Source organism: Lissotriton helveticus, chromosome 7 (assembly GCF_964261635.1).
Source record: "Lissotriton helveticus chromosome 7, aLisHel1.1, whole genome shotgun sequence".
Classification (NCBI taxonomy): domain Eukaryota; kingdom Metazoa; phylum Chordata; class Amphibia; order Caudata; family Salamandridae; genus Lissotriton; species Lissotriton helveticus.
The window spans coordinates 50,926,388-50,939,898 of record NC_136068.1 but is presented as its reverse complement, the minus strand read 5'-3'; the positions used below and the strand labels follow the sequence as shown (position 1 = coordinate 50,939,898).

The following is a 13,511-nucleotide window of genomic DNA, read 5'->3' as shown; positions in this document are numbered from 1 at the left end:
GAAGTAGCAAATAGTCATCATTTAATGATTGTTTGGATAAGAATACCATCCCCTTCTTGGACATTACTATCAGAGTTGACGAGAGAATACAAAAAAAAATGAAGACCTACTACAAGCCAACAGCAAAGAATACCTTATTGAAATTAAACAGTTTCCATCCCAGGACATTGAAAGAGAATCCTCCATATGGGCAATGTCTCCGAATCAGAAGAAATTGCAGCTATCATGCCCAAGCAAAGACCCTATCTAAAACACGAAGAGACCGAGATTAACCACACAAAATCATAAGAGCCTCTCAAAAATCAGCAACCAACCAAAATAGAGATGACTTACTTGATGAAACATTACAAATAGAGACAGCTACACCCCTAAGTTGCGTCACTACATACAATACCATCTTAAACGAAAAGGCCAAAAGTAATTAACAAACATTTGGGTATCCTACAAACAGGAAAACTAGGATGGGAAAAAAAAATGTTTCCTTCAAAAAAGCAAGAAGCCTCAGAGATCATTTGTTGTCTACACGCCCCAAACGCACGCCAGAAAATTCCCAAAACACAGTGCTCAATGCTTGGGGCCTATGAAATGTAAGAGGACATTATCCCTACAGCAATTTTAGCGCATGTCACCTGACTGTCAGTACCAAGACCCTCAATCTAGAACCAGGAAAACCTGGCATTTAAGACGACATACCAACTACAATTCGGCCAACGTTATATACTTGATAACGTGTCCCTGCGGTCTACAATATATTGGCTTGACCAGCAGAAAGATCAAGGAGAGAATCTGCGAACACTGCAGAAACATACGATGTAACCGCAACATAACAAAAATGACTGACCACTTTTTACAGGTAGGTCATACTGTTAATGACTTTAAATTAGATGTCATTGAGCAAATGGAGCAAACCCAAGAGAACAGACATAGCCATCTCCTCGAGAAAGAACAACAATGGATTTAACGTTTATCCGCACATAAGAATGGGTTAACCGATAACATCCTATCCTCAATAATAGCTGAGTCTGAATTTGCATCTTCCACATTTATAAGTCAGATAATTCAGATTACGATCACATCGCACGGTTGATTCAACACAAGGCAGTCTTATGTGAAAAATTGTCCACCTCTCCTCAAACTTGTTTTTAATACAAGCTATGAGCAATAACATTAGTTCACCCAGTCTTTTTTAAATGATATATAAACAGTTATCCCATAACAATATACATTTACAATTAGCTAACACTACGTGGGTGTCAATGGGTGAAATCACAATGAGTTTGTTCTTATTGTAACATCGTGCAAATATCGTATACTTCCTGTGAAGTTCTAACAACATGGTTGCCTGTTTAACCAGACTAATAGGAAGCTGACACAATACGTCATCGCGCAAACGTGAGCACATGACGTTGCATCCGCTTATGGACTATAATGATTGCGTAAGCAGGAGACACCAGCCTGTGCACATCCTCGGGATCCCGAGCAAATGTTGGAATAAGTGTTTGCCGTGGGCAGGGGACCTTGACGAAGTAAGTGGGAATAAGGGGAGCATTGAGCATACCCTCACGTTTAACCACAACAAATGGATTACACTGCCAATACTCTCCTATATTTTATTCTAAGAGTGTGACTACACGCACTGTCACTCACTGGGATCCATGTCCCCCAATCCTAGAGCGACACAAGTAAGGCACGGACCATTTGTAATTGTTTCTCAATATTTCACAAATCACGTCAGAGTCGGCTGGGTGATTATTCCTTTAAAGAAAATCAGGCACAATTTAAAATTTGCTAACATTCGTGCCAAGAATTTTCAATTCTATTAAGGACAGGAGGCGAGGAATATGCTTTTCTCAATTTCTTTACTGGAGACAGAAGCCAATGAAAACACAGTAAAGAAAACAAAAAACTACACTTCCGATGAGCACATAGTAACCATAGAGTACATAGAAGGTATAAATATAATCATAGAGGTTCCAACTTCCTCTTTCTTTGTCCAGAACCAAGAACATTAGAAAATCAAAATCCATTAAGAACGTCCAAAGGAAAAGTCCTCATCCATATGAAGGGACGGAGGCACCTCCCAAAGCCATAGGAACAGAAGAAGACCCACGAAGAGCAGGAACTCACAGCACATCTCATTTAAGGTCGGAGCCTGGAGGAAATAAAAACAGAGCCGTAAAGGCCATTCCAAAGGATAGAGTACAAAATTCACAATAGGGCGGAAATAGAGTCTGAGAATAAAGAACATTACAGTATAGCAACATGCATACTTAATGCAATGCATAAATGTCAATAAGGGTGGGATAATCCTCGCCTCCTGTCCTTAATAGAATTGAAAATTCTTGGCACGAATGTTAGCAAATTTTAAATTCTATGTCAGGACGGAGGCTCCGATTATGCTTGTTTAAAGCTTATCCACCACGACAGAAGCAACAGCAACAATAGGTTTGAAATAAAAAGTCTTGAAAACAGATTCTGAAGACCAATCCGCGGCCTTCATGATATCCTGGAGGCCAACCCCCAAGGAAAAAGCCTTTGAAGCCATAGCTCCCCAAGCAGAATGGGCTCCAAAGACGGAAACGTCAATGCCCGCTTCTAACATGAGCCATCGTACCCAAAGTGCCAAGGTAGCGGGAGACACAGGCTTAAAAGGCTTTTGCAAAGCTATAAGCAGTTGACCCAGCAAATTATGACGGAAAGGTGCAGTACTCACCTCATAATCCTTAATACATTGTACTACACACAGCTTGGGATTGTGTGGAAAAGAGGGATAAGACACAGAAGATGTGTTATATTTAGTACGGCGAGAAATGGAAAAAGAAACACCATCAGGTGAGAAAGAGCGTCCGGCGAGGTCTAGAGCACGAACATCTGACACACGCTTGCAGGACAAGAGGCAAAGCAACATTGTCAATTTGGCGGATAACTGTTTCCTAGACAGCAAAGAATTTTCAGGCCAAGAACACAAGAAACGTAAAACCACAGATACATCCCATAATTGAACATACTTAGGGCAAGGAGGTTTTACCATCCGGATTCCCCTGAGTAATTTGGAAACCAAAGGGTGTTCCCCAATAGGCTTAGAGTCCACTGGAATATGACCAGCTGAAATAGAGGAACGAAAGTTATTGACTGTCCTGTATGCCAAACCGGAAGAAGCAAGAGAAGCAAGAAAATTCAGAACTAGGGTGACATCTGCCGTAGAGGGATCCACTGATCTTTGAGGACACCAATCACCCCACCGTTTCCAAGCTGACGAATAACGTTTGAGGGTGCTGGGGGCCCAAGCTTCGCCGATAAATCGGGCAGCGTCAGAAGAAAGGCCTGCGATTTGCCAGCGTCCCCTGAAATCCACCACGCTACAAGACGGAGATGACCCGATAGAATGAGAGGGTGGGGCTGCAGAAGAGGGTCCAGCAACAGGTTCCACCTGTTGGGGAGAAGAAGTGGCGGAGAGCAACTCATCTCCTGAAGAACTGGAAACCACGCCTGAGCCCTCCAAAGGGGAGTGATGAGAATCAGATCCGAGAGGAAACGCCTCGTGCGGGCCAGAACCCTGGGAATCATCATGAATGGGGAAAACGCGTAACACAGGAGAGGAGGCCAAGACTGGAGGAAGGCATCCGTGGCCAGAGCCTCCGGATCCGGACGCCAACTGTTAAACAGCGGAAGCTGTTTGTTCAGGCGAGAGGCAAAAAGATCCAAGTGGCATTGGCCCCAAACCCGGACCAAGGTCCGAAACACTCGAGGGTGGAGACGCCAGTCGCTGTAAGCCCGGCGGTGACGGGAATTCCAATCCGCCACTAGATTGTCGCGACCTGGAAGGTATTCTGCAATAATCGTGATCTGGCAGTGTAAGCAAAGATGCCAAAAGTCCTTGGCTATCTCCGAAAGAAGTTTGGATTTCGTACCCCCAAGCTTGTTGACATATCTCACCGCTGAGACGTTGTCCATGCGGAGGAGAATGCAACAGTTTGTCGCTTGAGGAGAAAGACAGCGGATCGCAAAAGAGCCCGCAAGAAGCTCTAGGCAATTGATGTGGAGGGATAATTCCTCCCGGGACCAACGGTCCCCTGTCGTCAGAGAACCGCACCGAGCTCACCATCCCCAAAGGCTCGCATCGGACTCGATAATGATGTCTGGAGTCGACCCGAACAGCGCTCGGCCGTTCCAGGACTCCATGTGGTCCAGCCACCACAACATCTCCCCACGAGCATCCTCCGACAGGGGAATGAGATCGGAGTAACGAAGGCCGTTCTGAAGATGTCTGATCTTGAGGCGCTGGAGAGCGCGATAATGTAAGGGACCCGGGAATATGGCTTGGATTGAAGAGGAAAGGAGACCTACAATCCGAGCCACAGTCCGCAAAGAGACCAGTTGTTTGGACAAGACCAGACGCTATTCTCGTTTGATCGCTCTGATCTTCTGACCTGGAAGAAGAAGCTGACAAGCTAGTGAGCGGATGTTGAAACCTAGAAAATCCATCTTCTGCGAGGGATGAAAGTCTGACTTCAGGGGATTGATAAGAAAACCTAGAGATTGCAATAGATCGATGGACCATTGTAAATGAAGTTGCAGAAGAAGGGGGCAATGAGCCATGAAGAGAATATCGTCCAGATACACAATCAAACGGACCCCCCGGGCCCGCAAAGACTCCATCACCGGTCTCATGAGCTTCGTAAAGCACCATGCAGCGGAAGATAGACCGAAGGGGAGTACAATGTACTCGAACCATTTCCCCAACCATTGAAACTGAAGAAAGCGCCGGTGGGGAGCATATATCGGAACAGACAGATAGGCGTCTTTCAGGTCCAAGCGGACCATCCAGTCCCCTTCTTGAAGAAGATCTCGAAGAAGATGGATACCTTCCATCTTGAAATGACGGTAAACAACCCCGCCGTTGAAATCTTTGAGGTTTAAGACTAAACGGGAACCACACCCTTTTTTCTCCACTAGAAAAATATTGCTGACGAAACCGTCGGGATGACGGGAAGATGGAATGATGGCTCCTTTCGTCAGAAGGGACTTGACTTCTTCGGAGATGAAGTCCCGATCTTGTTGGGAAAAAACAAGGGGTAAAGGAAGGCGGTGTTGGAAAGGGCGGTCGTAGAACTCGAGTTTGAAACCCTGCACCGTTTCCAACACCCAAGCATCGCTGGAGATTAGCTGCCAATTCTGAAGAAAAAACTTCAGTCTGCCCCCCAAAACAACCTCGGAAGCCAGAATTAAGCTCACCTGAGTTGGAGGAATCTTGACGTCCTCCCTGGGCACCTCCTTAGCCGCCTTTGCCGTAGTTGTTTCTACCCTTGCGAGAGGGGTAGAATCTGGTTTTTCCAGAGCCATAATTGTCCTGGGCTCTTCCTCTCTGGGACTGGCCTCCTCGTTGAGCAGGCTGGTTACCTCCCCGGCCGGACGAACGTCCCCTTCGTCCGACCCGTCCGAAAACCGGACGGAAGGCACGGCGCAGGTTTGATTGCACCTTGTCAAGGCCACTAAAGGTCGCAACAAAATTAGTGAGTTCCTTCAGAAAAGGAGGACCAAAAAGGAAACCTTGTGCCAAAGGGCCTGATTCGGAAGAAGCAAGATCTGTTAATTTAGGGTCCAATTTCATTAGGATCGAGCGACGGCGCTCACAGGACAGGGCGCAATTTGCATTGCCTAAAATGCATATAGCCCTTTGAGACCACCCTGCTAACTCATCGGGATCAATAAGAGAATTAGAATTTTTCGCCGAATAAGCCAAATCCAAAATTTTTGTCAATGGACCCAAGAGGTCTAGTAATTTGTCCTGGCAGGACCTCCACGACCTATCCAGACCCTTCTTCGGGTCTTTGGCATATTTGCGCATATATGTAACCATAGACGGATCGACTTCAGGAGTCTCAGCTAACTTGTCCGCCAGGTCTGGGCGGGGACATTCAGAGCGCAGCCTGGCGCGAACATCTTTCTCAAAGGGACGATGAATATGTGCTTGCACATATTCAGTAACCTCTGGTGAGGGGAGCCAAGCTGAAGAGTTTGGGTGAATAATGTCATCTGGCTCAAAGGTTAACACTTGTGGGGTAGAAGAGGCATCGACGAAATGCTCTTTACGAGCCTTCTTTTTGGGAGGTGGAACTATGGGATCCGAAGAAGAATCAGTTGAAGACGAGTCGTCAGTCACAGTAGAGACTTGATGTGTCTGAAAAGACGTGGCAGATCTCTTGGAAGACTTGGTGGTCAAATTTTTAGCCAGTTTTACAAAGTCTGCTTTATGAGGATTCTTGGGCGATTTTTTGGACCGACCTGAAGAAGGAATCCAACCCTGCTGAGTAGCATATTCAGCCAAATGTCTCTTGAGAGGGGCTATAGCTTGATACAATGCGTGGTCCATGAATTCAGCACCCTCAGAGCCTGCAGGCTCTTCCTCAGCGTAGTAATACGCCTCCTCATCCTCATAATACTCTGCCATTTTGGCCTCAGGAGAGGTGATATGCCCAAGAGGAGGCGAAATATATTGACACCCAAAGGCACTTCAGGGGGAGTGTAGCCCCAAAACAAGCCAATGGACAGGAAAAAAACCTGTCAAAACAATAGTAAAACGTGGAGGGAGGGCTTGTTGAAGACACTCTAGGCAAAGCCTCTGCAATTATTTTACAACCCCAGGTAATGTAAATAGCACTAGGGCGTCAGGGGCCTAACAACAGGAAAATTGGGCAAAGGCAGAAGCCAATTCAATTGAACTCCGAAGAGACACTCGAGCGCTGGACGTCCTGTCAGAATTCTGCACAGGAACAAATGTGCAGTACCACCGCCGACCGCAACGCGAGAACAGCCGGTGGACTGCGCATGCGCTGAATGAAACCTGTCGACAATGGGAGACGCGTGTAACAAGACACGCTTCTTCCCGCTCCACAACAAAGAACAGGCGCAAGAAGCAAGCCTGCCACCGGGGGTGTGAGCCCACACCCCCGCAACCGACGCCGAGAAGCGGCGGACAATAACAATGCAAAACAGGAAAGCGCCGAAGCAATTAGCGGCAACACGCGAACCGGTAGGTTCAAAATAGCAATTAGCAGTAACGCTGCAGTGAAAAAACAAAGCGCACACAATATTACTATGAATTAAGGCAAAATAGCAAGTAAATAAGGAAAGAGCACTTAACTGGCTGCGGAGCAGCAAAGAAAGAGGAAGTTGGAACCTCTATGACTATATTTATACCTTCTATGTACTCTATGGTTACTATGTGCTCATGGGAAGTGTAGTTTTTTGTTTTCTTTACTGTGTTTTCATTGGCTGCTGTCTCCAGTAAAGAAATTGAGAAAAGCATAATCGGAGCCTCCGTCCTGACATAGAATACAATACCTTCACCACTACTACAATTATCTGCCTATTTAGGGTTACTGTGACAAGCAAGTAAGATGATCAATGTTAACATATTTAGGAGTAATTGACTTAAAACGGAGCCATTACTTTAGGGATTTTAGTGGTGACAATTTCGTAGTGTTTGGGTTTAATCTAATTCTCAATCCAAACTCTTTCCGGATCATCACTGATAAGCGAATCACCTGTATGATAACAAATAAATAACAAGCACTAGCGTTCTTGATTAAATAATTGTGAATGCATAGACTGGTTATTGGGATATTATTTGCATACAAAGAGGAATGTTAATTTGGCATGCCACTGTGAAAAACCTTAAGTCACTGTTTCAGCCGAGAAAATAAAAAAAAAAGAGAGAGGATTTCTCCACCTCACCACACCTTAGTATGTGTGCATTCACAATTGTTCAAAGCCTAATCATTTTGGGTTTTTCACTTGATGGTTCTGAAGAAAGCCTCGTACTAACTTTTTTGATTTGGCTGAAACAGGTAGACCAATTTTTTAGGATCCAGGAGATCAATTTTTTCTCTCAGACATCAGCCATTCTTTTTTAATTCTGCCACAGGACCCCAGTATTAAAATAATCCTGGCTAGGAGGAGGATCATGTAGATAGTTTTAACTCACCACAACACAATCTGTCACAAACAAAAACCTGCACCGCTGTAATCAGGCGTTGAAGCACAACTAGGATGTATTTGGCATCCTAGGTGGGAACCCAGTGATGAAGCATGCCACCAACTAGGTTGTTTGGTGAAGGTTCTTCTTAAAAATCCTTGGTTTTGTCCGCACAAATGATTTTTGAATGCAGTAAAGGTTTCTTGAGCCTGTTCTTTTTGTTGTGTAATAATACAATAAAGCATGAGACTGAAATAGGCCTGTGTTCCTTTACAAATCATCTAATGATATATTTATTAACACTGGAAATCTATAATTGTTACAATCGTAATAAATGTACGGCATTCAGAAAAGAAAAGTGGGCTTATGAAGATGGGTAGAAAGAAAGACATAAGGTATTGTAATCCATTGAAATTCGAAGATATAAAATATTTTTGGTCGTATAATAAAATCAATCAAAGAATTTTTTTTAAAGTGCCTTGTGAATCTCTGATCACATATGCCTTCTATACCACACAGGCTTCAAGTATTGAAGAGAGAAGCTGAAGAGAGCTGTGGCACTGTGAGAGCGTCTGTGATTGGATACGACAGCTGCAATGCTGAATGGAGATGGATTTGCCAAAAGGACTTTAAGGGCACACTGTGACCTCGAGACTGGACATCTGACCTGTAGCAAAGTTTAACATCAACCATACCTGAATATCTCCAACTTAATGCCCCAACCTGTTGTTTTAGAGACCTATTGTAAAGATTTAATATGTTGGGTTCAAGACTCAATAATATATTTGAAGGAAGACATGAGGACTAACTTTATGTTTTTCTGTGTTAGAAGATGGTGCCTGAGTATAAACATCCAGAATTGTTGGGGACACCTTTGCATACGAGGTCAAAGATGTCAAAATATATAAAATATGTGTTTTTTACAAAGCCACTTGTATAAGTCTCTTAATTGTTTTGCAAACAAAACCGACAGATGGTATATTTTTCAAATATGCACTTCTTTACCATTCCGAGAGAAGTTGAGCTGAATTGTGTCTTCACAATTATAAAACTTTTGATACGTAGTCAGACCACCAGCACTTTTCATCTTTCTTCAATGGAAAGTCAAGCCATGTCTCATTCTGAGTAAAATATCATCTAAATGGGGATCGTAGTAAATATTACATAATTTGATAACAAAATCTCCAATTTTATAGAACAAAATAAAAAGATCTGTGTGTGTGTGCGTGTGTATATCCACATGATTAAAAAACATGTTTACCATTAGAAGATGAGGTTTCCAGGTCCTGTTGTGATTAGACATAATTAATCTATTTAGAAGCTGCAAAACCTACTAGACTTCTTACCCAAAGCCATCACCTGGCTTTTCCATCAACTTACTATATCAACTGAGGTCAAGTTAAAGGGGGTCTTGGCAATTATAACAAAAACATTAGTCAGTAAAAACAGATTGGTGAAGACTCCCCTTAATATGGGAGGAAAGCATTTTGCTTCCTGCAGCACTCTAGGCGTATGGGACAGATGTAATGAAAACCCACTACTCATTTCTTTGCACTGGGCTACTGGAGAAGCTTGAGGCTGTAAACGATCAGACACATAGCTGTATTTGTATTCACAAGAGAACAGTACAAGTTTTTTGACATGCCATTTACTAAAAGAGCAACATTTACAGGTTGTATTTTATATTAAATACTATAGTTATGGTTAAACATTTCTTACAAAAAAAAAACAGGACTTAGGGGCATATGTATCAAGCCCTTTTCCCGTTTGCAAATGGGCCTTTTGGGATGTAGCATCCCAAAAGGGCATCGCAAATTAGAGAATCGCAAAATTAGCGATTCTCTATTTTGAAATTGCATTTAAGGAATTGCAAATTGCGATTCCTTAAATGCAATGTATGAAGCACAGAAAAAGTGCAATTTAGCCTTAAGAAATCGCAAATTACTACCAACTTCAAGTTGGTGGTAATTTGCGATTTCTTTGAAAAATGCACTTTTTTGCATTTTTCAAAGTGCCATGTTGTCCACATACATGCCCTTAGGGCATGTATGTGCGCCACATGTGTACACATACATATTTCAGGGGTGCAACAGGGTGTCCTTTTGACACCATGGCACCTTTGAAATTTCATTCTCAATCTGCGATTCTCTAATTGTGAATCGCAAATTGAGAATGTCTTCCTATTCATTCATATGGGCCTCCTAGCCCATAGGAATGAGATTCGCGATTTGTGATTCGCAATTAAGGAATATTAAGGAATCGCAATTATTATTGAGATTCCTACATACATAGCATTTTGCGATTCCTTAATAGCAATTCACTAAAAATCGCTATTAAGGAATCCCAAAAGGGCTCGTTCATTCGTATGCCCCTAAATTAGCAAAGTGGCATCACAATTTGCATTTTTCCTGGTTTCTATAGGCTTCTACTCGAAGTCCGACCCTTACTTTTGCCCCTTGTAAACATATGGAAGCAAAGGAACAAATGATGGACGGAATGACAAACAATGCCAGCATTCACCCCGATCAAGAAGTTCTTTAATCCGTCATTCTTTTGTTCACCACGCCATATGTAAATGTAAATGTACAGGAATTTATATAGCGCAAATCACCGAGCGGTTTCTAAGCGCTTGCTTAGGGAACCCGTCCTGGTATTCCCCTGTGAGATAACCCCGGCAGGGTATCCGCAAGGTGAAAGCCAGGCATCCCGCCGCGAGGGGCCATTGTGGAGATTAAGCAAGCTATTGCCCAGAGTCGCAGAGTGTGAACCCGTGAATCGAGTAGGCACCGGAGCGAGAGAATTGTCGAGTCAATGGACATTTTAGGACTCAAGACCCCGCCGAGCCGGGAATTGAACCCTGGTCCCAGGCTGACCTCTGCTTCCAGGTCTGCCTCCTCTAACCAGTGAGCCACACTTCTCCATATGCAAATCAGTCTTGACCCTGTTCCTCATAGGAACAGCCCACCCCAAACTGCCAAGCCGGGTCCTGCCTGGACCGGAAACAAGCATCCTGTGACTAGTTTCGAGGTAACACCCGTCATCAGCCAGGCTAGCTTGAATCCAGTGGCGCAGTGAGCACAGGACCTAAGTTTGGGCATACCCGTCCCACTTAGGGTGACTTAATTAAAAGGAAGAAATGATGGAGGGAATGCTGAACAATGCAAACATTTACCCCCGTCACAAAGCTCTGGGTTTAATCCATCGTTCTTATACTCACCATACCACCCCAGTTTGGACCCAGCCATATGCAAATCAGTCTTGATCCTGTGCCTCATGGGAACAGTCCAGCCCAAACTGCCAAGCCAGGTCCTCCCTTGTCTGGAAACAAGCATCTTGGGACCGGTTTTGAGGGATCACCCCTCATCAGCCAGGCTAGCTTGAATCCAGTAGCGATTTCACATTTCAGTGAAGGGTTTTGCTCATCACTACTGCTGACTTGGAGAGTTGAATGGCTTCTAAAATATTGCAAGAAGCCACTCCCTCTCAAGCAATGAATGGATGCACTGCTGCTCGGTAACCTGGGCTTGATATAGTTTTGTAGCCCGCCGTAGGGGGCAATACCACCCATTAAAGGCCAGCTCCAGGGTTCGGCTTGGGCCTTTAACAAGGGAGCGGGACTTTAATGCTGGTATAGCCCAGGTACTGAGGGCTATAACGCTATTAAAACATTCTGACATCAAAGGGCAGAATGTTCTAACAAATAAAACAAAAGTCTGATGGAAATGCCTTCCGCTCGTGAGGCCTTTGCTAACAACGAAAGTTGTGAATCACAACTTCGGAATGTTGGAGCTCCAGGCTTCTATTGGCCGCTAGAAGCCCGGAGCTACTCCATTGTCTTCAATGGACCTCCCAACATTCCAATGTTCGTATACATATTAACATCTGCAAGCAAGCTTCAGGAATGTAGACGTGGAACAAATACATATTTGAAAATGTCTTCCTGCTGCAGATTGAAGGCGCATCCCTCAGTTCATGTGCTATTTGCTCAACCTTTTCTGGTCCCTTAAGAAGTCTGTCAGCGTTCTCCATCATGTGCCTAGTAGTGTTTAATTAAAAGATGCACTGTTATACTGTCTCTAAATAAATGTAATAACAGCAAGTGTTCACTTTATATTACTTTTGGGACTTTATTCAAATAGTACTGCAGAGGGATACCTACTACATAGACACCATCCTGCATGATTCCAAGTTTTAACAGGTGAATCCAATCAGCTTGTGGCTGGGAGCCATGCCCGGTAATGGACCTTGCAATTCCAGGCACTACATATGACTACATTCTGGCCCGGAAATACACGATGGCCATGAAATGGGAAGGAAATACTGAGTGGAATGGGTAACTCAGGCCGGTAGCTTTGCATCCAGGGACCTGGAAATGAGGGTCTTGCAGCCTGATTCATGAAGCGAAATAGCGTCCGCAATGGCTGCGAAAACGCAATTGCGGGTGCAAAACACGGAATCGGCATTCAAGTACGAAATAGCGAAATCGCTAAAAAATAATAGCGATTGGAATAGCGATTACGCTGTAATAGTCGCAGACTCCGGGAAGTCGAGCATTAGCGATACGGAAATAGCGACCAACCACGGAATCTGCGAAATGAATAGCGAAACGCAATATTGTCTCAATCGGCATTCATGAAAGAAATACATTAGCGAAAAAGCGCTAAATCGCACGTTTGCGCGGCGCAATTTAAGGACAACTCAAAGCAGGTGGTAACCATAAAAGCCATGATGAAGCAAAATTTGAAAAACTGTTAGCCAATCACCAACAGGTCCAGGCCTGACCAATCACACATAAGGACATTCAGCAGCAGCATTAGGCGTTCCACAATGCCTGGGATGTACATGGTGGTGAGGCGGCGAAGGCTACAGCGAGCAGCACGGAGGAGACGCATGAGGCAGGCAAGGATTTACCGGCAGCGGGTCACCTTGCTGGGCCAAACCAGAGAACAGATTTATGCAAAATACAGGCTGAATGGGGAAATGATCACCTGGCTGATACAAGAACTCGACCCCATCATGCAGCACCCAACAAGGCGAAACAATTCTGTGCCCACACATGTGCAGGTATTGTGCAGCCTGCACCTCCTGGCCTCCGGCAGTTTCCAGGGCATAGTAGCCGCTGCTGGGGGGATATCCCAGCCCACCATGTCACGCTGCCTCCACACTTTTGTTGACGCCATGCTCAGCCAGCTCCACCGGCACATCACATTTCCCACGAGCCAACAGGAATTGGACCTCACAAAACTACAATTTTATAATGTTGCCCATTTTCCCCATGTCCTCATGTACCCACGTCGCCATCTGCCCACCAGCTGGCACGGAGTATATGTACCGCAACAGGAAGTCCTACCACTCCCTCAACATACAGATGGTCTGCAATGCCAAGACCATCATCACTGACATTGTGGCCCAGTACCCAGGGAGTACCCATGACTCCTTTATCTTCAGGCACAGCGGACTCCACACACGACTGATCAGGGGAGAGTTTGGGGAAGGACACCTACTTGGTAAGTACACTTTGTCGACAATGTCA

The 13,511-nt window shown here is 44.6% G+C and overlaps 1 protein-coding gene across 1 annotated transcript in view; it reads left to right on the top strand.

Moving 5' to 3' along the window:
• Positions 1 to 8,905, top strand: part of LOC144766598 (killer cell lectin-like receptor subfamily B member 1B allele B) — a 76,265-nt gene extending 67,360 nt beyond the window's left edge. Inside the window, exon 6 of the mRNA XM_078650391.1 lies at positions 8,498 to 8,905. Coding sequence (XP_078506517.1) covers positions 8,498 to 8,624 — 127 coding nt within the window. The 3' untranslated portion in view covers positions 8,625 to 8,905. The remainder of the gene's footprint in view (positions 1 to 8,497) is intronic.
• Positions 8,906 to 13,511: the final 4,606 nt, after the last annotated feature.